This window comes from Notolepis coatsorum, assembly GCF_963971535.1.
Source record: "Notolepis coatsorum genome assembly, chromosome: 12".
In the NCBI taxonomy this organism is placed as follows: domain Eukaryota; kingdom Metazoa; phylum Chordata; class Actinopteri; order Aulopiformes; family Paralepididae; genus Notolepis; species Notolepis coatsorum.
This window is the reverse complement of record NC_140176.1, coordinates 87,913,992-87,939,837: the sequence shown is the minus strand read 5'-3', so window position 1 is coordinate 87,939,837 and position 25,846 is coordinate 87,913,992. Positions and strand designations below refer to the sequence as shown.

The window sequence follows — 25,846 nt, the reverse complement described above, 5'->3', positions numbered from 1 at the left end:
CACCCACTGTAACTGAGAAGCCGTCGGTCTTTCTGAATTTGTTTGATCCGAAGAGAATGGACTCTGTTTTACCCAGGTGTAATGATAGTTTGTTATCAGCGAGCCAGGTGCTCAACCTGTAACTTATTCTGGTCAGAGACCAGCAGGGCTGAGTCGTCCGCGAACAAGTTGCAGTCACAAGCTGACGACATGTCATTTGCATAAATTAGGAACAGTAGCGGCCCTAGAACACCAGGAAGTGGATACAGGGTGTGCTGCTTCCCTTCTGTGTGACATCACCTTAACCTATACAGCTGATGTGACATTATTTTAACCTATACAGTTGAGATGTGACATTACTTTAACCTATACAGTAGAGATGTGACATTATTTTAACCTATACAGTTGAGATGTGACATTATTTTAACCTGTTTCCCCAAACGTAGGGTCGCGGACCCGTTTTTATTGGGTCACCAATTAAAAGAAAATTCTTTATTTTTTTATTTTTAGCTGTAGATGTGTTGATTCAGTTTGGCACCCCATACTTATGTGAATCTGGGTTTTCTACTCTAGCATAACTGAAAAACGAATACAGAAACAGACTAAATGCTCAGCATGACCTCAGAATAGCACTTTCAAAAACCAAGCACAGAATAGATCTGCTGGTTGAAAACTTCAACCAGCCACATACCTCTCATTAGATTTCATTGTGCCATAGATGAAATATTATACCCCTTCTAGCATGTCAGGTCAGTAGAATTTTTAAAGTCAGTACAAATTAATTAGAATGTTGCTCAATGTTGGGGTTTAAGGTTGAGGGACGGAGGGAGGGGGTAAGAAATGGAGAGTTGAAAAAGGGGTGAGAAATAGAAAGGAGAGTAGAACATGTTTGTTTTTAAAAGTGTTACAAAATTGTATGTACATATGTTATGAGGTGGTGAGCAACTTAACATTACACTCCGATTATTGCTGTGATGTACTTTTATAATTAAATAAATACATTTCATATACATTTGAAATTCATGGTTTGTTGTGTTCTTTATCAGTAGTTTGTATGTATGTTATGGCAATTCATGATGTATTTTTGTAAGTTTGGGTCCCGGGGAAACACCAAATTTCTCTTTTGGGTCTCGAGCTGAAAAAGTTTGGGAACCCCTGCATAGTTGCACAGGTAAGATGTGACATCACTTTAACCCATACAGTTGCACAGGCCGGTTTAGAAGATATACATCGTCAAAGTTAAAGGGTAATGTGTCAGAACATTCAATTGGTCCAAACGCTATAAGCAATTAGGATATTTGGGAGTCTACTGACCACTTGTTGAGTGGTCAATAGTGGGCTGAGTTTTACAGGGGTGCAATGGCTAAACCTCTGGAAGTACCATTTGTTTTGTGATTAATTGGTGGTTCCCAGTGAGTGGGAATCATATTTTCACCATTTAGGACCATTTCAATAAACATGGAACAAGTCCACTAGTTTGAACTGTACAGGTGCTGTGTAAGGTGTATACGGCTCAAATAGTGGAACTGTTCAATGTTTGCTGAAACGGTGCTAAAACACATACATTTCACTTTGATACAGCTAAAACATAGATTACTGTCATTAACAAGTGTGATGGGTTTTTATTAAGTAAGACCCCATTTAAAAGGTGTTTACGGCTCAAATAGTGGAAGCATTCAATGTTTACTGAAACGGTGCAAACACGTTAATACAGCTAAAACATACACAGTAGATTACAGTCATTAACAAATGCAAAGTGTAGTAGGTATACAACATTTAAATTTCACAAGCATAGATATTAATAGTGTACCATGAAAATGAACAAAGTCCACACTGAAGAGGTAGATGAAGAGAACACTGTAAACCTTTATTTTTTGCCAAAACATTTGAACATGAACTGATAGTCAGGATTTTTTTTCTGTCCAGAAAAAGACGGATTATATTTTATAGCAGATTATAGTTTTAAGCATGGCTACAGCTACAGTGGTCAAAATTAGGCAGTTTAACTTAAAAATAATAAAAGTTGAATGCAACCTTTGAATATCTACTGAAAAAAAACATAGGGGCTAGCATCACTACTTCCAAGTAAACAAGAAGAAAAAGAATGAGATCTAGAATATTTACATTGCATTCAGTCGGCATAGCACAGGAAATGCTACCTACTCTACAATTTCATACATAGTAAAAAATACTTATTTGGGTTTGCAAATGCACAGGATAAAAACATAGCTTGAAGAGACTACGGCACTCCCATTAAAAATAGTCATCGTCATTACTACCTGAAAATTGTAAAGCTGTAAGGAGAAAAGCATTTTGAAACTGAAACTAGGCCATCGAAACACACTTGACAGATTTGGGGTGATTGAATCAGGGAATATGATAAATGAAACATATGAAAAAGCAGGGAAATGGTGGTGGTGTGGGGGAAAGGGGAATTTCCACAAGAAATGGAGTATACAAAATAAACATTCAAAATGTTAAATAAAACAAAAATAATCACTCCCTGCTAAACGGATGGGTATATAGTTTAAGTTTTTAAACGGCTAAAGTTGGATTATTGTTGGGCATGGTGAAACAGGTCTAACTCTTCCCCAGTGACTACATGTGCTACACTATGCAACACTGCCCCCCAAAGGCACAGTGGGGAACCAGTGAGAGAACCTGAGGTAGCAAAGCCAAATCAAAATAGACTTTGGACTTGATTATTTATATTATAAAAAAGAAATGCCTTTCATCACATTAGTGCATTTTCTTTATCCTCACCAAAAATAATTTCTTTACACTCTCAAGTTAACACTACATCTCTATATAAAAATATACACAACAAAATTAAGACAAATTTAGCATTCAATCCCACCATTCACAATATACACAAGCAGCTATACTAAATACTAGGAAGATATACTTACAAAATTATTTCAAAATAAAAGCTAAACCAATATAGTAACACTTTTGAAATGCAGGCGCACAGAATAAAACTCATGAAAATGTATTCGAAAGGGTTGTTTTAAAAAGGGTACTGTATGTTTTGTAATCTTGAGTAGAAAAACAAATGTATATGTACAAAATATACATCATAACAAGACTTTCTAAGCAGAGACATGTTTTTTCTTAGTTTTTGTCTAAGACTTCCAATTTTAGACGCTTTGAAATGTTAAGAAACAGTAGAAGAAAGGACTTCACTTGCAATGAAAAAAGATTTATTGGGAACGTTTTGGTACAAAAACCTTCATCAGGTTATCTTACAAGACTACTAAATGTGAGATAATCGTAAATAGGTTGGTTGACTTATTGGCTCCTCTGTCAGTTTGTTGGATTTTTTATTAAGCCATTATGTCCACACCTTACCAGCATACAGGTTCCACTGACTTCATTAATAATATTTAATGTCTTACCGACTTACCCGATGATGTTCCCTTAGTGACGTTGGATATTGCCAGATTTTACATGAATATACTACATGTCGCTGGTTAGGAGGCTTTATATGAATATACCAGATAATCAGTTTATCATTGATTTAACTAATCTCGTCATGAAAAATAACTACCGTAATTCCTCTAATAGTAACCCCGGCTTGTATTTGTTTCAACTGTAGCGGGTACCAGGCTTGTATTAGGAGGAGGCCTGTATAAGAGGGAGGCCTATATTTCAAATTTTCAAACGGATCATAATGAATAAATCAACATTTTGTGTCAGTTTGAACCCAGTAAAATGTACTGGGTTCATTTATTGAAACCAAGTACTGTATGAAATAGTAAACAGTGCAATTACAGGTGGTCACTGGTCATTTCAACGTTTTCAAAGTGAAATCAAGTAACTAGCTCAGTATGCAGCTCAGTATATTAGTAACCCGGCTTGTATTAGGAGGCCGGCTTATAATTGCTTAGCTCAAGAGCGCACCCGGCCATTAATAGAGACCCGGCTTGTATTTGAGACCCGGTTACTATTAGAGGAATTACGGTATTTTAACTTTAATGGAGATTTCTATTTACAGGTTTCTGGGACGACCATGGTTCCATTTGTGTGCCTGATTATGCCAATCTGTTTTTTTTGTGTATTTGCATCACTTCTTATGCCAATGTTTAAAAAATAAATAAATACAAATTATAATAGTAATAAAGATAATATTTTAAAACCAGACCCTGAACTAGTGAAAACACGAGACCTACTCGCCCATGCCGACCTGGTAACGTCTACACAACCGCAACAGGGGCCTTTATGCCCCCTACCATACCGGTGTGTGTGTGTGTGTGGGTATTACATGTGGCAGGTAAAACTACCAGAACGCTGAAGCAACATAAGTGAAAATAAATAGCATTTTATATAGCGTTTTTTTTTTTTTTATAAATTCAAAACGCTTGAGTGATGTCAGTGTAGTGTGAGCCGATTGGTACAGATTGATTTACCACTTCTCACCCTTTGTTTTGTAAGATAACCTGATGACGGTCTGTAAGATAACCAGGGTTTCCGTTAGAAAAAATTGTTGCCGGTCTCCGTGACCTGCAAGATTTCAATCTACCGGACAAATGAGATTAATTCCGGTCATAGTTTATTGAGCTTTAAAACAATTGATAGGCAGGCTATATAAAGAATGTCATCCTCAAGGCATGTAGATTTATAATATTATTACTTAAAACTAGACTACTTTTGCGTATACAGTCATTAATTAATATATTCCAAATAAAATAAGTCCCTCGATACTCCGTGCTGCTGCTGACTTGAAATAAAATAGACCGCGTATGTGGGCAGTCGGTCCGACACTAAACAGCAGTCTGTTATAATCACATTTTTATGAGCTAACGAATTCCGTTATATTGGACATTTGTATTAATTATATCAAGCGAAGAACTGAGAAAGCAGAGAGACGGCAACATTATCGTGGTTTGCGTGACGACTCTCTCCACCTCGCAACGACTTATTTGCAAAGAGTATGGCGCTGCAGAGAAGCTGATTTAGCTGTTATTGGCTCTTTTCTGGGAACCGCACAGCAGCGCCCCCCACCCAACATTGGCTGAAAATGGCTGAATTGGAGTACTGCTGGAATACTGCATTGTGCTGTTGCCTCTCTGGCTCTGCAGCTTCACAAAAGTTCGCACACCCAGGACTAAGCTCTCGCTGACAACGTCGTTGTCATTATTAGAAGCAACGAGGAAACAAATGTAATGATCGTTTCGTTCATCGCATAGGCTATTTAATTTTAGCCTATTTTAATACAATTCAAATAATCAAATTGTGCTTAGACTCAGGGAATTATTTTCACCGGACATTAAGACCGGAGATATTAAATATGTCGGACTTCAACAGATTTTGCCGGTCAAATACCGGTAATTACCGGCTAACGGAAACGCTGAAGATAACCTGATGACGGTCTTTACCAAAACGTTGTTCCCAATAAATCTTTTCTGATCGCATGTCAAGAAGACGAGTCCTTTCTTCTGCTATCGTCTGCCCGTGGTCTTCTGCTACGCACCTGTCCATCTACAGGTGTGTTCCACTCTAGAGACTTTTGTCTGCCCCTGGTCTTCTGCTCCAGAGACTTTAAGAAACAAAAGGCAATAATCCAAAGAGTCCATTGTGCCAATAAGTTATTTTTTTCTCCTTCCATAAAAAAATGTTCCTTCAAGAATCAAGTGTCTTACAAAAATCTCTAAAATGTCCCAAAGCCTAAAAGTCAAATCAATATTCAGTCAATGAATCCATGTTGTTTTTCCTTCAATAAAGTTATTTTTGTGTGTGTCCCTACTAGTTAGCTTCCACAGCTAGGCGTTTTAACGATGGACCAAAATGGCCTCAGCTCAGGAACCCACCGTGCTGGGAGGGGTGAGTGAGGGTTGGGGTGTATGCTGCTCAGGAACCCCCCCCGTGCTGGGAGGGGTGAGTGAGGGTTGTATACTGCTCAGGAACCCCCCCCCCCCCGTGCTGGGAGGGGTGAGTGAGTGCTGCTCAGTAGACACCGGGGATGATGCGGTAGCGGACGGTCCGGCAGTACTCGTCCCATGCCGAGCCGTACTTCCTCCTGCACTCGCTCATGTCTCGAGAGTCCCGGTGCACCAGCAGGATGATGAAGTAGATCATGTAGTACCAGGGCAGCAGGTGACTGAAGCCTGCAGGAGGGAAGAGAGAGTCAACAGTGCAGTTACATTAGCGCAAATGTTTTAGTTTTTTCTCTCTTATTCACCGGCATTTAAAAATGTTAAAGGTCCCATGCATTGTTATTCCTTGCACTATTTGGGCAACTTTACACAATTCCTGAGAGTCTATGGAACACATCTGTAAAGTTCTTTAAAAAAAAAAAAAAAAAATCATTGTTTTGTATTTCTAATGAAGTACTCAAAAGCATAATTTTTCTAGTTCAGGATTTCAGGCTGTTCTTGGATGGGCTCCGCCCATAAGCGCTTTGAGTGACAGTCACCCACAGTCTGCACTGGCACAGAGAGAGAGAGATAGAGGTCAGGTTGTGTGTAAAATGCGTGTGTGTTATGAGCGTGCTCCAGGAGAAGTCCCTCCACGCGCAGTCAGGTTGTGTGTAAAATGCGTTTGTTTCCCCGACAGAAGCTCCTCTCGCTCGCTTGTTCTCTGCCTCGCTTCACTTTGAGGAAGTGAAAGTATTTCCACCCACTCTGCTGTTGAGGGGGCGGAGATATGCAAATCAGTACCTTATTCACGTCAGCAATACTGTCAAATCAGAACGGCTTAGGTTGAGTGAGGGAACTCGAGACTAGACTGATGAGTCAATATGATAATTAACAACAGACCACATTGATATAATCCCCCATTGCTAAGAAACAATGCTAAACACTGGAACAGGCCATTTATAATCTGGGCTGTACGCTAAGCTTTTTCACTAGGGGCACACTTGCCCCTAAATGAGAAATTTAGGGGCAAAAAATATTTTTTAGGGGCACATTTTTAAATAACAATTTTACCATTATTTATATCGATTGTTTTTTATTTAAAGGGGAACTATTTTACAATTTCTTTCACTGTTTGGGCACTTTTACACAATTCCTGTGAGTTTATGGAACACCTCTGTAATTTAATTTTTTTTTTAATTCATCGTTTTGTATTTCTAATCAAGTCCTCAAAAACAGCATTTTTCTACCTCAAGATCTTAAGCCGTTTTGAGCTGACTGTGTGGAGTGGGTACGAGTCTCAGCACCCGCACGAGTTATCATGCAGCGGTGTCTCTCTGACATCACAAATCAGCACATTTTCAGATGACTCAGTTCAGTGAGGGTGAATATTGTGAGAGGAGAATTGGAAGAATGTGCCAATATGAGAATTAGAGACATAGATCATATTAATATAAGTCCACATAGCTAGGAAACAATGCTAAACACTGAAAAGGCCATTTACAAGATAGTTCCCCTTTAAAAAGAAAAAGAAAAAAAATTATTTTATAATTTCTTTTTTTAATAAAATATATATATTATATAATCATCAAGTCAAGTCAAGACTACAATACTTGTAGTTGTATTATCTGCGAGACATCGCCACCACGCAACAAGTCAAAATGCTCGCTATATGCAACCAGCTCCACTGTGTGTGTACTCGAGTAGCCTCCAGCTACGGCCAGGATTCTCCGGAGCTGCAGCTGGACCCTATACTGTAGCCTCCAGCTACGGCCAGGATTCTCCGGCGCTGCAGCTGGACCCTATCGACTATATTCAGCGTGCCCTCAGCTCGAATACGCATCGACTCAGTGTTATAAGACATTGATATCAGGAGCTATCTGTAGCTATTTAGTTTAATGGGACGTTTCGTTTTGAACAGTGAGCTAACGCAAGCTATCATGCACTACTAGACTTGCTGGAGCATTTGTTGATATCAGTAGCTACTGCTAGCCGGCTGGCAGGCTCACCGAGGTCCCAGTGTCCCACTAGAGACTAGTGTTTACAACAGCCACGGGTGCGGGAGGGAGGAGGAGCAGCAGACGCCGCAGCTCTCTCCGTGTGTCTGAGTTCAGTTCAGTTCGGCTCACTATAGGAGGTCGAACGCGTCGAGAATATGAAGCAATACTAACTTTACTTTTCTTCATAGCTAAATGAATCAGACAGTCAGCCAGTCTATCAGAGTGAGTGCTCAGTCGATTGTTCCCGCTGATCATACCTGCTGAGTGCTCACTGCTCAGCTCGCGTGAGTGACGTCATCGCGTCATCACACGCCTTGGATAATTTAGGAGTGAAATGCGAATGCAAGGCTTGAAAGCACTACTCGCAAGCCCGCCCCCAGATAATATTTACCAATCGCAACGGCCAATTAAAGGGGCAATTCGCGATCATCTCGTCGCAGTGTACAGCCCTGATAATGCGTGGTCTGTGTCGTTAATTATCATATCAGTCTAGTCTCAAGTTCACGAGATCTTCCCTCACTCAACTAAGCCGTTTTTTTTATTTTTCAGTATTGCTGACGTGAATAGGGCACTGATCTGCATAACCAACGTCCCCTCAACAGCAGAGAGAGTGGAAATACTTTCACTTCCTCAAACGGTGCCGACACTAGGGATGGGTACCGAATTCGGTACTTTTGAGGTACCGAACCGAAACACGTCGGTACTACCGAGTATCGATTCAAGTGAGATACCGTAAAAAAAAATTACCTTTTTTTTTGTTACTTTTTTTTTTTCATGTCAACGTTCACACGCACAATATATGCTTACCTAGGATTTGACTTGATTCAACAACAAAGCAGTCGGAGCAATGGCAAGCCGAAAACGGTCGAAATTGTAGTTATTTGAAGTTTGGATTTTTTTTTTTACGACTGTAAATTACATTTCTTGAGACTAAAGTACAGAAAAAAGGTACCGTTGGGTACCGGTATCGATTCACAGGTACCGGTACCGTATCATTTCAAATGTGAAAGGTACCCATCCCTAGCCGACACACACGCATTTTGCACACAACCTGGTGCCGGGGACAACCTGACCGGCGCGGGGGAAACACACGCATCTTACACACAACCTGACGCCGTCCCTGGTAGAGAGAGAGAGAAAGAGAGACCACGCGCAGGAGTAGGGCTGGGCGATATAACGATAATTATATTATATTTTATATTATATATTAATTTGTGACCTGCAACAGGGCAGTTTTAAAACCAGAGACAGTGGACAGACTTGTCTTTCTTGCCTGCAACTTAAAGTAATGGCTTTGCTTGTCCAAATGACAATACTGACCAAATTGAGATTTATTTTTCTCTTGTCCATTTATTTTGTTTGCTTTCTAATTTAAAAAACTGTTTGAAACCGTCTGTACACAGTAGGCTATGTGTGCTAGCAGAGCTAGTCTCCAGTCACGAGTCATGGTGCACATTCTTTGGTTTGTCCACCAAAAAAGCACCAAAAGATAGAAAAGAAACTTGCAGGGCCAGAACTGTTTAACTCCTCTGGAGCCACAGCCAGCAGAGAAGCCGGTTTACTTTCGCTTTCAAACCAGCTGCAGCCTGAGAACTGGAGTGTGAGGGGATGTAACACTAAAGATGGCGGCAACGACAAAGAATTGCTGCAAAATAAACATACATCTGTTGTTTCATTTAAAAAAAGTAAAAAAAACTAAAAAAAATTAATACTCGATTTTTTTTTATCGAGTGATATGATATTGTTATCGATATAGTTATCGCGATAAACATTTTGGCCATATCGCCCAGCCCTACGCAGGAGTGTGTAAATGTGTGTGCGCGCGGGGCTGGTGGAGGGGCTTCTCCCTGGTAGAGAGAGAGAGACCGCGCTCAGGAGTGTGTAAATGTGTGGGCGTGGGGCGGGTGGAGGGACTTCTCCCTGGGATATCACTGTCAAAATATCTTTGCACACGCTCCCCCACGCGCATATTCCGATCCGTACAATAATAACCACAGGGGTAACGTACTTTTCGGACTATAAGCCGCACCTTTTTTCCCCATTTTTGACCCTGCGGCTTATATAACGGTGCGGCTTATATGTGACTCGACGTGACCAAACCCGAAAATGTAAAAATCTAAATATTGCTTTTTTGACTGCATTGAAATGTTATTTATCTGTTCCCTTACTTGCTAAACTTAATACAACTTGTAAATGAGTTAATTCTTGTTATTTGTCCGACAGTATTGTGTCCCAATGCTAATTACATATGGTAATTAAACATTAAAACACCTGCGGCTTATAGTCCAGTGCGGCTTATATATGTACACATCATTCAATTTAGCTGCTGCGGCTTATATTCAGGTGCGGCTTATAGTGCGAAAAGTACGGTATATATTGTCATTTGAAACAAGTTACCAATGCATTGTCCCGTGGGATTATGCCCCCCCGCGGCGAAATTTATTAGTATCCCCATCAATCTCTCTATCTCTCTCTGTGTGCCAGTCGCAGACTGTGTGGGTGACTGTCACTCAAAGCGCTTATGGGCGGAGCCCAGCACAAACGGCATGAAATCCTGAGGCTGAAAAATTATGCTTTTGAGTACTTGATAAAAAATATAAAACAATGAATTTTTTTGAAAGAAACTTTACATATGTGTTCCATAGACTCACAGGAATTGTGTAAAGTTGCCCAAATAGTGCAAGGAATAGCAATGCATGTCCCCTTTAAGCCCGATCAGCCCGAGATTTATTTCACGTCACAAATGGATCAATACAGTCCGTATATTAAGTGATGTTGTGTTTCTTTTTCAAATGTAGCCAAGAGTAAAAACCCTAACCCTATCAAAACAGCAGTCCAACCATTTTTCTTTTGCAAATATTGACGTGAAAATCGTGTGTTTTTATCTCACTAACCTCAGCGTTATTGCCATAAAATATAAATGGTGGAGCTATGGACATACAAAAGTAACTGTACTTACAGTAGATTTCATTCACGGTCTTTGCTGCCCTGTAACGGGCGCCTGGTGGTACTAAATCCAGATTTAACTCTGCCATTGGAAAGAGGGGATTTGGCCCGATCCATAGATGTATGACTTGGCCATAATAAGGTCATTTATAGGCCTGATATCCTATATTCATATTGCTGCCCTGTAACGGGCGCCTGGTGGTACTAAATCCAGATTTAACTCTGCCATTGGAAAGAGGGGATTTGGCCCGATCCATAGATGTATGACTTGGCCATAATAAGGTCATTTATAGGCCTGATATCCTATATTCATATTTCAAATAGCATGTGTCTGGAGGACAAAATGCAGTACTGTATCTACAAAAACACCTGTAAATCCCCTTTGTTCATTTGCTTAGATTTTTAGTACACTTGATCTCAAGAAGGTGCTGAATGATTTTTCACTTTTGGTCAATGTTAGCATGGTGTTATTCACCGTCAAAGATGGAGAAATAAAACTGGGAATACATTCCCTAAGGTCCATAGATGTCCCTAGATACCAAGAAACTGCAAATGGTACTTGTAGAAGTGGAGCAATCTTCCATTTACTTGTCTTGGGTATGTACTTTTAGGAGAATTGTCTGAAAATATGGCTAGGGCATAACCCATTGAAACCAGGAAACACATTTGTGTGTATTTTCAGGCTATATAATGGATTATGAGCAGGTGTTTTAAGTCTAAATGAGTTAAGAGATTAATCATTTGAAACATTTAAACATTTAAAACTTTAAAATCAATTAAACTTTAAAAACATTTGAGATATGCGAAAAACAGACAGGAGCATTATGGTAATTTACACTTACCGGTATGATACTGCTACAGCGCCACCTATTGCCCAAATGGCACCAATTTGTCATAGTCACTCAGACATATCTACACATGTCCACAACGTTTGAGCAAACTTTTGAGGGCCAGCTATAGCTAAATTGTATAGCTAAACTATCGCCTTTAAATAACCCTTTAATCGCCAAGGACGAGTTAACACGTCATTCTCCGCCATGCGTAATCTGCCAATGACGCCGTAACACGTCATTGAGATCAATATTTCAAAAATCTGTGATGGCAATCATATTTCACCAACGGAGACTTGAGATCTCCTGTTGATCTCCTCTCAACTCTCCAACGGTTCAAGAGCGCCATCTGGTGGCCGATCGGCGGATCGCCCAAATAGCAAACCGGAAACCGAAAGTGGTGCTCATCCAAATTCGGTCCGGCCACTCGCTATAGCTCCCGGGGCTCCATCTCGACACACTGGATAATCAATCGCTCGCCCTAACTCAATAAACAACGTTATTTGGACGTATATAGTATGATACAACCTGGAAATGGTTCATCTAGATCAACATCCCATAATAGCAAACTGTCTACTCCAAGCTGATCGCCCAATGGCCCGAGGAGACTGGGGTAAGTTTCAGCGTTTATTATTACCGTGTTCGATACAAACTGCTCTGATGATCATATCACCCACACTACATGAATCATCTAACGTTGGCCACGGAATTATAAACGACCCCCCCCCATCCGGTCAACATCAGATGATGAGTAGTAACTTCTAGAAGCACGTACATTTGAAATTTTTTATCTGGCGCCGATCGCTATCAAACTGTATTTGATCATCAATATAATGCATTTAGGGCTATAAATCACGTTCTGCAGAACGCTGCAGAAAACGATAAAAACATATTTATACTTTAGACCGTATTTTAGTATGAATATGTGAATGAAAAAGTAGAACGTTGCTACATCCTAAACGATAGATAATTGACGTTGAATGGGCCATAGTAATGTCAATTTAGCAATACAATTTAAAAAGTTATAGCCCTGCAAAGAAGGGGAACTTCTCCATAGACAAATAGAGCTGGCAGAAGATGGTATAAGGATGTACATAAGCGTGGCAGAGAAAGGGTTAAATAAGGTGGAAGAGTCCAATGAGTTTCTAAACAGGGTGGAAGAGTGCGGTGTTAATCCAATCAATATAAAAAGCTTTCTAGCTTTTAATGTCTTTGGGGGAAATGCATTGGCTGTACTGTGCAGATAGGAACTGCCCCCTCTAACTTTAACTCTCTGACATTCGCAAACACTGCAACAGTATATAACTTGGGCCCATTTAAAATGTTTACATTGTCAAGTTTGAAATGGACTATATTAGGGGTTTAACGGTACACAAAAACCACGGTTCGGTACGTACCTCGGTTTTGACGTCACGGTTCGGTACGGTTTTTCGGTACAGTGGGGGAAAGTTTGGCTTTCCATGTTCCACTCAGGGGTGATGTAGTGTGCAGTAACTAATTGTACTTATAGGGCTGTCAACGAATATTCTATATCGAAATTAATAATCGACTTGTAAGAAAGAAATATATATATATAATAATTATATTAGATTGTGAAAAAAAACAGCCTCCAGTGGGAAGTCGTTAGTGGTTAACGTACCGTTGTATTCGACAGCCGTTCGGTACGATACGGTACACACTGAAACGGTTCGGATACGTGTACCTTTACACCCCTAGTCTATATACACATGGCTCGGAGTAACTGTACATATATATGTCAAATGTGTCAATTGAAGGAACATTTATTAATTCTAACTTGTTTTGCTACTTGTTTGGGTTTGGAGGCTCACCACAGGGTAGGGACCAGGCCAGGGCCATGATGAGGTCTCCCAGGTAGTTGGGGTGACGGACCACCCCCCACCAGCCAGAGACCAGCAGACTCTTCCCGGTGGCCGTGGGGATCGTCTTCAGGTCTGGGACACGCAAAGAAGAAATACACAATTAGAGTGGGAAGACCAAATTAAATTAGACCAAAGTAGTCAATTCTATGCAGGAAGTATTCTGCAAGTTTAAAGCCATATTTTTGTAAAAGAACATTCGTTTTGGAGTCACTGAATTTGTCTCCCTTACATCCCCCATCCATAGTAGGTTCACATACTGTAACATTAGCTTATGATGTTACTGACCAATTAACTAGCACTCACAAAACCATTGTGCAACTTAAAAATTACACAGCTGTGTGTCCATCTTAAAAAATAAAAGCACCAGTGAGTGACTTACGGGCAAGTTTGGGGTCGGAGGGATTTCTCCTGAAGGTGTTCTTCTGGGAGTTGGATTTTCTAAAGATGTAGAAGCCGAGGACTGGAAAGACATTAGAGACTTTGGTCATGAGAATCCCCAGAGCATTACATATTATACAACAATTAATCTAAATAAAAATTAATTCCTACAGAATTATCAACAAATTACCTTTCATTGAAAGCAGTCCGACTATCTGAACTCTTAACCACATACGAGATAGCACACTGACTGGACATAGCCATGTCAAGAGTTAAGATTTTGAAAACTGAAAACATTTGGGGGAACGGTTATCAGCCTCCCCTGTTTGGATTTTTTAAAAACACTGCCCTCCTAGGACAACATACCATGTTGTTGACGTTGTGAATCCTGAAATCCAGACTTCAATGGAAATATCTGCATAGTATTGCCATTTCTAATCATGTACATTCACTTGTTGTACAGTTGCCCAAGGCTCTAATAAACTGTATGTGAACACAGTTCATAACCGTCTTAACATCACAACTAGAGGTTGTCTTGTGTGTATACATTAGGGTGGTCCTTCGTGAGGGGTACATTTTCGAATATTCATTTATTTTAAGCTCCAACCCCCAGAATTCGTTATAGTAGTCAAGAAAACGCTCCTGATGAATTCTTTCCTCAATCCGACAACATGTACCCCTCCCTCATCGACCTTGAAGTTTCACCCTGAGGATCCCAGAGTAGGGCGGGCCATACTTTTGTGCCAGAATGAATCTGAAGGAAATCCAAAGTGTCTACATTATGTGTTTTTAATGGGGAATAAAAATACGAGTTCATTCATAATCTTGTGTTTCTAAATGGCCAAATGTACACATTTGTTGCCGTCCAAAAATGTGTCCAAGCAAGACACTGGAACCTGGCAAAGTTCAAGACGTCAGGAGATCAAGATTTAGATTACCGGTAGATTTGTGTGTGCATTACAAATACAATTTAAAGTTCACTTGTTAATAACTTTGATAGCTTTGTCTTTATACATTATTTCCCATATCTTTTAAAATCTTCTAAAGGGATTGGAATGGGTAAATTTGGCAATTTAGAAATAAATAACAATAAACCTCCACGAAGGGATTTTATGTGTAGAAGTGGACTACGGTAATGCCAGTTCAAAAGGAAACAAAATAAAACTGTCATGAAAAGAAACACACTACAATAAAAGGCTCAGCTACTAGAAAATAAAGTGCTAAATAAGCCAGTACCCTAAAACAAGAATGGCTACAAAGGAAGGCTAAATGCTGAACAGGGCAGAGAACAGCACTACACTAAATGCTGAAAAACAGGGAACAAAATGTACTGAAGAGATACTATTATTTAAAAAAGGGGAGAATAAAATAGGCTCAGGAATCAGGATTGTTTCAGCTAATTAGCCTAATCCATGTCAAAAAGAGTAGTGCAGGATATCAGTAACCCTCACTGAGGAGGAGGAGAGGGAAAGCACTGTAGGATGGGATGTAGACGGTACAGAGTTAAATGGCCTAGGGGGCAAATTAAAGGAAAGAACAGGAGACGGTTAACAGGGATTTGAAAATGGTGTTAGATGGGCTTAAAGGAACAGTAGTAAATAAATTAGAGAAGATGGGAGACATTATTTATTTAATCACTATGAATAGCATAGATGTTTGGCAAGGGGATTGGATTTCATCATTGAGCTCTTATCCCCCTCACTAGGTATCATCTTGTGTTTTATTATCAATGAAAGGTGCTATACAAATAACTAGGGATGTCCGATATTATCAGCCTACCGATATTATCGGCCGATATCGGCATTAAAATGTGATATCGGAAAATATCGGTATCGGTTTTCAAATATTTAATTTTATTTCTATAACCTTTATTTACCCAGGCAAGCAAGTAAGAACAAATTCTGATTTTATTTATTGTCAAAAGTATGCATAATGTTGTGTTAATTCCACGACAAGAGATATGTAATGTTAATTACCTGAAATTATAAAAAAAAAATGCATATATCGGTATCGGCTGATATCGGTATCGGAAATTAAGAGTTGGACAATATCGGTATAGGTAAAAAAGCCAATATCGAGCATCCCTACAAATAACGTTTATTATTATTAATAATAATACATTTATGAATAAATAAAAGTGACAGCAGGGACTCACGTTTGATGGCGATAATGGCTATGAGTGAGGGCAGCCCCAGGGGGTTGGGGTGGCTGACCAGGTAGTAGGCCTGCAGCGTGTAGGTGAAGGGAACCCACACCAGGTCGCCAAACGCCAGCATGAAGCCAAACCCGTCGTGCATCAGGTCCATGGTGGTCAGAATGGCCTCCTGAGAACAAGGAGGAAAAGACAATCATATTTATGCACAATTCTTCCCTCACAGAACTATTTAGTTTATTTTATTTTGAATGCGGCCAGTATATTACTATGCGCTGCGGCTATCAAGTTAGCTGGTTAGTTAGTTCCAAGATATCATGTTGTTCTAAAAAAAAATTATAAAAAAAAGCATCAGAAATACTGTTACGTATTCTGTTGTGGTTTGTTAAAACCTTTTGCTTACATGTTGTGGTCCGACTTAAAAACCTTTTTGTTGGCGCCCAAGTGGCGAACCATGTAACGCGCTGCGTCTCGGCACGGCCGACCCGGGTTCGATTACCGGACCCGGCGTTCTTTGCCGAATGTCTTCCCCTGCTCTGTCTCCCATTTCGTCCTCTCCCTCTCTCTCTACCGGACTGCCTGGTAGTAAAAACGCAATAAAAAAAAATCTACAAAAACACATTAAAAAATAAATAAAATAAAAAACCTTTTTGTTATGGAACCTGCAGTGCTGCCTATCGGAAGCTACCCATCTCACTCAGACCACAGCATCAAAAGGGACAGCAGGCAGGTAAACATTTCCCCAAAATGTAGCAGATAGTTGGTACTCGGTAGTGGATGGATGCATTTCATCATTTGTATCAAGAAAATGGGATGCCAAGGCGGCTGAGTGGCGCAGTGGGCAAGGCGCTCGCCACTAACGCAGGATATACTGGTATCGAGCCCAGCTCTCCACGTTGCTACCGGCTTGGCCGGTCGTTCATACTAACACAATTGGCAGTGTTAGGGGTGGGAAAGCCGGTGGGTGGGGATTGGACGTTGTGGACAGCGACTCCTACAGGTCGGTTGGTGCGCCTGTACAGCAGAATCAGGAAGTATCGGGGGCAGCGTGAGCCTCCCACGCGTTACTCCTCGCCACTGAGAGATTGCGCTGTTCAGGTGAAAAGATGCGACAGCTGCCTCCTCGTGTACCGGAGGGGACACGTGATGCAAGGCTTGGTCCTCACTGCAGCCGACCAGTGGGAGGCATAGTCTAGCAACGTTCGAGACAGGGGAGGGGAGAATTGAAGGGAGAATTGGCGAGGCGAAATTGGGATGGGAGAAAAATAGAAAAAATAAGGAGAAAAAGTGGATAAAAAAAAGAAAGAAAATGGGATGTCAATCCTGCTTCTTCTCAACCTCAAACATCACCCCCTGGATATTGGGACCCTACTAAAAACCAACCCTGTGTGGGCTACCCCTTACAGCTCTGTGTCTTTAGTTAGATGTACTGGTTGCGTGTAGCCTTTTTACAACGCATCCGTGTTTCCGGCGCTCTGATTGGCCAGGTCATGTGACATGTGCGGTACGCCCAATAGCGTGTTTGCCCATTTCCGCGTCGAACAGCCTGCAAACTACCTGACGTTCTATCGCCATGCTCTAAGACAAACTCTAACCGTAACCAACTTCGAAAGAGTGCCTAAGCTTAACTAGTATATATCTACTAGGGGGTGTAACGGTACACAAAAACCACGGTTTGGTACGTACCTCGGTTTTGAAGTTACGGTTCGGTACGGGTTTTCGGTAGTGTTGGAAAGTTTGGCTTTCCATGTTCCACTCAGGGGTGATGTAGTGTGCAGTAACTAATTGTACTTGTAGGGCTGTCAACGAATATTCTATATCGAAATTAATAATAGACTTGTAAAAAAAAGAAAAGAATAAAAAATTTATATTAGATTGTGAAAAAAAAACAGCCCCCGGTGGGCGGTCGTTAGTGGTTAACATACCGTTGTATTCGTTCGGTACACAGCCGTACTGAACCTAAGGTCCATTACTGAAACGGTTCGGTACGGATACCTTTACACCCCTAATATCTACTGGTGAAATGTTCCTCTACAAGAGACATAATTGTGCTCGAAGAGTGTACCTCATTCCAGAGACCGTCGGCCACATAGAGCAGCTGGAAGAGGTTGACCAGGATCATGGCGTGGGACGGAGCCTCGAGACCCTGCTGCTTCATCTCCGCCAGAGCCATGGCGAAGTTCACCACACACTGGTGGAGGGACAGACGAGACAAACGGATGGGTTGAGTAAAACATGCTGCTTCTCCACTCTTGACATTAGAAGCTGTGGTCGAAAATATTATCATGTTCATTATAGCTGGTTTAAATACATTATTCTCTGTACAGCCTTGACTAGTTAATATAGTTAACTACAGTATACAGCTCAGACACTAGGGCGGCAGTCTTAACCCTTTCACTGCCACACTACAGGTTAACCCTTTACTATCACACTACCGTCGGTTACCGTCTGTAGTGTGATAGTAAAGGGTTAACCTTCTGTAGTGTGGCAGTGAAAGGGTTAAGCTGCTGTTGTGTGGCAGTGAAAGGGTTAAGCTTCTGTGTATTGTCACAGTGAAAGGGCTAACCGTTTGGTAGTGCGGCATTGAAAGGGTTAAACAGTGTTCTGAAAACAACGGCCAAGGCTCAGGACAGCTAGACTTTTTAGATATGACATTCGGCCTCGTCTCTAGTCTTGTGTGAGACATGACAAACCCCATAAACCCATCTTTTGTTTTCATTTTCTCATCTTTGTTTTCATTTGTCATTCCCAGCTGGTACTTAACCCATTCTCTGCCGGAGCTTATATCCATCCTTGTAGCCTCTCTGCCAGCTCTATTTGTCTATGGAGATGTTCACCTTCTTTGCAGGGCTATAACTTTTTAAATTGTATTGCTAAATTGACATTACTATGGCCCATTCAACATCAATTATCTATCGTTCAGGATGTAGGAACGTTTTACTTTTTCATTCACACATTCATACAATAATACGGTCTAGAGTATAAATATGTTTTTATCGTTTTCTGCAGTATTTCATAGAACGTGAGATATAGCCATAAATGCATATATTAGATCATCAAATGCAGTTTGATACCGATCGACGGCAGATAAAAAATGTCAACTGTACATGATCCTAGACGTGTTGACTGATCATCTGCGGTTGACCGGAGGGGGGGGGGAGGGGGGGGGGGGGGTCGTTTATAATTCCGTGGCCAACGTTAAATAATTTATGTAGTATGGGTGATATATAGATCAGAGCAGTTTGTATCGAAAATGGTAAAGAAAAACTCTGAAACTCACCCCAGTCTCCTCTTACCGTTGGGTGATGAGCGTGGAGCAAAAGGATCGCTATTATGGGATGTTGATCTAGGTGATCCAGTTCCGGTTTGTATAATACTCATATACGTCCAATCATGTTGTTTATTGAGTTATGGCAACGGATCGATATGCACGGTGTCTGGATAGAGTCGGAATAGGGGACGGTCTAAGCACCTCCGGCCACTTCCGGTTTTGGCAACTCGCCGATCGGCCACCAGGTGGCGGTATTGAAGCGTTGCAGAGTTGAGCGGAGTCCTACAACACCAGCAAAGACTCCGTGGGTGAAATGTGAATACCATGACGAAAATATGAAATATTGATCTCAAAAGACGCCGTAACCCGTCATTGGCAGATTACGCATGGTGAGGAATGACGTGTAAACACATCATCGGCGGAGAAAGGGTTAATTGTAAGTCTGACCAGAGCTCTCTCACTTTCTGGTCAGACGCTCGTATTAACTTGTCTCTGATTGTAAACTGAGGATACTCTCTGTGGCCACAGAAAAAGAAATAAACTATGTTTTATTTTTTATACAATTTTACTCATCTGAATTTCTACAGTCTCACTGTTTGGCTCATTTAAAATATTGCACAACAAAGCCTAAATGACAGCTAACATTGGTCTCTGTGCAGAAGTTCCATGACACATCAAGTGTACGCGGAAGTGTTGTAAAATGTCAACGCAACAAAAGTCAACAAACTCCCATTGTATCTCCTTGTGCCCGATAACGGATGGTGTAGGGGCAATTAAAATCGACTGAATCAAATTATGAAGGATAATCTGTAAAGAATTACTGCATCGATGCTTCAAAACATTTGATGATGGCAGTTAAATGTTCCGAAGTGTCTCGTCTGACAGAACAGAAGTAAAAAAATTATTAAATTCAGGAGCACTAAGACAGTATAATACAAAAACAAACAAATACAAAACTATTTCAGTGTACATTCATGAGGAAAGTAAACTTACTGTAAATATTCAAACTGCCTTTAATTAATTGTTTTTAATGAAAATTCACTTTAGATACACAGATTAATCGATAAGATAGCCATTGGATTAATTGATTATTTAAATAATCATTAGTAGCAGCTCTAGTGTGGTGCCATCTGGAGCAAAAGGCACAATTAACCCTTTTTTCGTTTTACCCTAATTTCTATCACAATAAACTGCCACTTGCCAATCACACTCTACTTTGCAGTGATAAAAACAAGTACATGTGTGTGGAGTGAAGAAACATTTCTGCATGAAAGTTTCACATTTTACCACCAGAGGGAGCAGTGTGTATACAACACCACAAATACGGTAAGGCAAAGCTTGTACTGTTCCACTGCTGTAACCTATAAATTAAATTAGGAAGATGAATACATTGATCTACTCTTTCATTAACTAATAATGCACAGGTGAAATATCAAGACAGCGATACATGGGAAACAATTGGGCTATACTGCCATTGATAAGTGTTTTCCCATTCTAGCCAGCCCACCGAATTACCCAAAATGATTTTGTTCAGACTTTTATTTTGTCCTTGAATCTACCCATGTATCATTAAATGTGAGTGACCCCAAAAGTGTCCTGTGTAAAATGTGTGTTACCCCAAATGTTTCCCATGCGACAACTCACCCAGCCAATTAGACCCGGGCGCATCTCGTGGAAGAACTTCAGGTCAAAGTTTTTGATGCGTGGGTTGAGCTCGCGTCCCTTGAAGAAGTCATAGACCACATTGCCTGGAGGAGAAGAGAAACGGCACAGGTAGTTGAACAGGACATGAATAGAGACTCATGGTGTCAAATTGGTTCTCATACCGTTTGCCACAAATGACACCTGAAAGAGTGCGGTTGTCTTTGATTCACACTCGTGACTGGAGGCGTCACGGTAAAGACAGTTTGACTTTGAAGCAATATTTTCCCCTTTTCTCACTAAGCTATGATGACACATTTGGTATCAATGGATTCCTTGGAATCTCAGGGTTCACATGATATCACTTTGCTTCACGCTAGCTTAAAAACGGAGCCATGTCTGAACTTCATAAAACATGTTAATGTTAGATGATCCTTGCTTATCGAATCTGGTTCTTATTGAATCTCTGTTTAGTTTAGTTTATTTATTTATTTAGCACATTATAAAAAATAAAAATAAAACAGTGCTAGGAGGGAACGAAGCCCAAAGGGCTTGTACAAAGGTAATACTCTCATATTCTAATATTTGTGGTGGGGAGAAAATCAAATATCCAGAACCAAAACCATTCTACCTTTCATTCTAGGCGGATCTAAATCCTAGTAGGGATGCACCGATCCGATATTGATATCGCCCCGGATATCACTAAAATAGCTGGATCAGGTATCGGTTAAAAAAAAAAAAAAAAAAAAGGGATTTTCTTAATTTTTTATATAATATAATAAGAAATAACAATTCAGTACATTTATATATATGTGTTAATTTGTTACACTTAGTTATACCAAGTTAGGAAAGTAATGTTTTTTATAAAATTTTAAATTTTTATTATGTTTTTGGTATATTTTTATTTGTTTGTACTACCGGGCAGTCCAGTAGAGGGAGAGAGAGAGGAAGAACGGGAGACAGAGCGGGGGGAAGACATTCGGCAAAGGACGCCGGGTCCGGGAATCTAACCCGGGTCGGCCGCTTCGCGACGCAACGCGTTACATGGGTCGCCACTTGGGTGCCCGTAATGTTTTAAGTCAAGCCTGATGTTGCCTTGCACAAAAGAATGATCCCAGTCTCTTCCACACAGTGAGGCATACAGTTAATTGAACAATGGGTATTATATATATATTAACAAATTGTTCTAAATAAATAATAATGATAATAAATCATTTGAAGTTTGGATTTTTTTTTTTACAACTGAGGTAGGTAGATTACATTTTTAGAGACTAAAGTACAGGAAAAAAAGGTACCGGTATCGATTCACAGGCACCGGTACCGGTATCAGTTCAAATGTGAACGGTACCCAACCCTACATAGGACAAAATGTAAGCAACACAGCATGCGGCACAATAATCGTTTTATGTAGATTTTTATTTCATGATCGTGGGAAGCCAAAAATCGAAATTCGATTAATCAAGCAGCCCTAACCTGGTCCCAGAGATAAACCAATCTGTGACCATCATTCCATCATGTCCTCTCACCAGAGTTCCCCCCGAGGGCGAGCTGGTCCACGGGCGCGTGGCGGGAGCGGACGTACAGGTAGACGCTGAGGAGGAAGGAGTAGAGGAGGGCGGCCACGGACAGCTGCAGGAAGTGGCTGTGGATGTAGGTCAGGTCCACCTCCAGGTGCACCGCCGCCACCACCGCCAGGCCACTCACCACGATGGCAAAGAGCCCTGGAGAGACAGAGAGCGAGAGGTTAACCACCGCCAGGCCGCTCACCACGATGGCAAAGAATTAGGGATGTCCGATATTATCGGCCGATATTGGCATTTAAAATGTAATATCGGAAATTATCGGTATCGATAAAAAAAAAAAAAAAAAAAAAAAAAATGTATTTAACCTTTATTTACCCAGGCAAGTGAGAACAAATTCTTATTTTATTTATTGTCAAAAGTATGCATAATGTTGTGTTAATTCCACGACAAGATATATGTAATGTTAATTACCTGAAATTATTCCGTTTTTGGGGGGGGGGGGGGGGGGGGGGACCCTGCATATATCGGTATCGGTTGAAATCGGCATCGGAAATTAAGAGTTGGACAATATCGGTATATCTGATATCGGTAAAAAAGCCAATATCGAACATCCCTACAAAGAATCCTAGAGATAGAGGTTAACCACCGCTAGCCTAAGCTTTAATTGCTCTGTAATAGATGAACATTTAAACTTCTGGATGGTAGACCACTGTCCAGTCTGCTTAAAAAGGATGATTCCTGAGGGCGGCCGGGTAGCGCAGCAGACTAAGCGTCTGTCTACCACCACAGAGACGGTGGGATCGAATCCAGCTGTGGTGCTTCCGGGTTGGCCGACCGTCCATACTAACACAATTGGCAGTGTTAGCGGGTGGGAAACCCGGCGAGGGTGGGTCGTAAAAAACAGCGACTCCTACAGTTCGGCCGGGGTGCCTGCACAGCAAGGGAAGGATCTGGGGGAGGTAGTGTGACCTTCCACACGTTACACTCCCCCAGTGAGAGTCCACGCTGCCAGATGAAAAGAAGCGGTGGGCTGGGTACACATGTGTCGGAGGAAGCATGTGATAGTCTCCGCCCCCCCGGACCAAACTGTAGGGGGTAGAGTGCGCAACGACCAGGAAGGGGATTGGGAATTGGCATAACGACTAACATTGGGATGGGAGAAAACGGAAAAAGAAGGGGATAATAAAAAAAAATTATGATTCCTGCATTTTCTTCACGTCAAAGTGATCTTTAAAAAAAGTGAGACAAAGGAATAGATCCTACACAATCTAGTCATCACTCTGAGGTCTTTAGTTTGGTCTTCATTTCAGGAAGGATTCCCCTCATTAAATTGAGGAGAGAGCAGGGAGGTGCATCATAAGTATTACAATTATTACAATAAGTAATTGACTGTAATGATGTTTCATTAATACAACCTGTCTCAAGCCCTGCCCTCTTTTCTTGATCCTACAATCACAACTGTTGCTTTTGTCAGAGGGAAGCAACCGTTGTGATTGGAGGATCACGAAAAGAGGGCAGGGCTTAGGCCATGTTTAGACGGAGAGAGTCTCAACAGAAACCGCAGAAGTCGTCTTGCGATCTCACTTTTAATTTTGCGTTTAGACTAGTGTTTTGGGAGGGAATTCTTCGTGCAGACAAGGCTGTAAAAGTGTAGTCGACCCGAGACGACGGAGCCCCGCTAACCCATACGCTACACTGCCTCAGGTCGTTGAGACAACCAAGCATGCTGTGAAGACCCGCCCTACTCTGTCTCTGATTCGCAGACTGGGGGAATGTGATTGGACCAAAGCAGAGTCACACACAGACAGTGGCTCCAGTCACTAGTTGTGATAGCCGCTGGACTGATTCTTGTGTATTTAAAAGTACTGCCAATGTAGCCTTCAGGTGATCTCTGTGGATAGAATCAGACATGCTTGTTCGCTTTGTTTACGCTTTCTAGGCTACTGGCGCATGCCTGTGACGTAAGCAATACGCAACGAGAGCCTTGAGAATCCTTTCGTCATAGTTTTATGCGGTTTGACTGTTCAGATGATAGCACAAAGGTGTATCGTTTCTAGGATTTCCACCCAGGAAGGTGGTTTCACTTTTTTGCGGATTCTACCCGCAAAAACGCTGTTGCTGTATGAACAAAAGGCACATCCGAAAAGATATTTTGCCAGATTCCCATGTGAGCGTTTCAGTCTAAAAATGGCCTTAAGAAGGGTCAATTGGCTACAATGATGTTTCATTGGACCAGAGGGAGTTAGACATAGAGAGCAGTCTTACCATTGGTTCTGTACTTCAGCCTCTCACCAGACTTCAGGGGCATCCCCTCACTCAGCTAGAGAAATACAAAAACAAACTTAATTTAAAAAGGCACAATACATAATCCAAATAAGCCCCACCACCAAAGGCATATTACCGGTAGTATATATCTCAGGGGCTCATACAGAACCAAGAATTTCACTGTAATGTACTTTATATGTATCGTTTCAAAAGAGACCAGACCCATGCATGTGCTAGTATAAGTGGTTCAATAAAAATTATCGCAAATGACCTTGGATATGCAATCGATGGTTTGAAAGCTCGGCGTTGCTAATAAACATTTTAAATACTTTTTATAAACGTGTAAACATCACGAGACGGCAGTGCGGCTCTGCAGATTATACCCTACTCCTCATTGCGGTGTTCGGGGGAGAGCAGCCATTACGTTCTTCGCTGTTTACACGTTTATAAAAATTATTTAAAATGTTTATTAGCAGGGGCGGTCAGGTGGCGTAACGGAGATTGCGGTCGTCACCAAACCCCGGAGCGGCTAGATTCGCCTGTTCGAATCCAGCTCACAGCTCCGGGGTTGTCACCAGCTTGGCTGGCCGTTCACACTAATACAATTGGCAGTATTAGAGGGAGGGAGAAGCTGGCGGGGTGGGTCCGGGTCGTTGTAAACAGCGACTCCTACAGTTCGGTCAGGGCGCCTGCTAAGCGCGGATAGGACTTGAGTGGGATAGAGTGATCCTTCCACACGCTACGCCCTCTCAATGAGAATCCGCGCTGCCAGGTGAAAAGAAGCGGTTGATTGGCTGGACGTGTGTCGGAGGAAGCACGTGATAGCCTCCACTCTCCCAGACCGACTGTGGGGGGTAAGTGTGCAGCGACCAGGAAGGGGATTGGGAATTGGCATAACGACTAACATTGGGATGGGAGAAAATCGGAGGAAAAATGGAGGGGGGAAAAGATAAAAAACAAAAAAAAATGTTTATTAGCAATGCAGAGCTTTCAAACCATTGCGTATCTCTGTCCAAGACCCTCGTGTAACTGTGAGTACCTTTGAAATTTATCTGCGATACTTGTATAACAAGCGTTTCGCGTCGGACCAGTTCTTCATTGAGAGACACAGAAACTGAACTATCCACAC

At 41.3% G+C, this 25,846-nt stretch overlaps 1 protein-coding gene across 2 annotated transcripts in view; it reads right to left on the bottom strand.

The window, feature by feature from the left end:
• Nucleotides 1–1,825: 1,825 nt before the first annotated feature.
• The window catches only part of lbr (lamin B receptor), a 73,039-nt gene continuing 49,018 nt past the window's right edge, over nucleotides 1,826–25,846 (bottom strand). For both annotated transcript variants that reach the window (XM_084326530.1, XM_084326531.1), the window contains exons 7-14: nucleotides 24,718–24,772; nucleotides 22,456–22,650; nucleotides 20,933–21,036; nucleotides 18,083–18,208; nucleotides 16,021–16,189; nucleotides 13,867–13,947; nucleotides 13,437–13,559; nucleotides 1,826–6,083 (exon numbers count right to left, since the gene is read on the bottom strand). In XM_084326530.1, coding sequence (XP_084182656.1) covers nucleotides 5,923–6,083; nucleotides 13,437–13,559; nucleotides 13,867–13,947; nucleotides 16,021–16,189; nucleotides 18,083–18,208; nucleotides 20,933–21,036; nucleotides 22,456–22,650; nucleotides 24,718–24,772 — 1,014 coding nt within the window. In that variant the 3' untranslated portion in view covers nucleotides 1,826–5,922. The remainder of the gene's footprint in view (nucleotides 6,084–13,436; nucleotides 13,560–13,866; nucleotides 13,948–16,020; nucleotides 16,190–18,082; nucleotides 18,209–20,932; nucleotides 21,037–22,455; nucleotides 22,651–24,717; nucleotides 24,773–25,846) is intronic.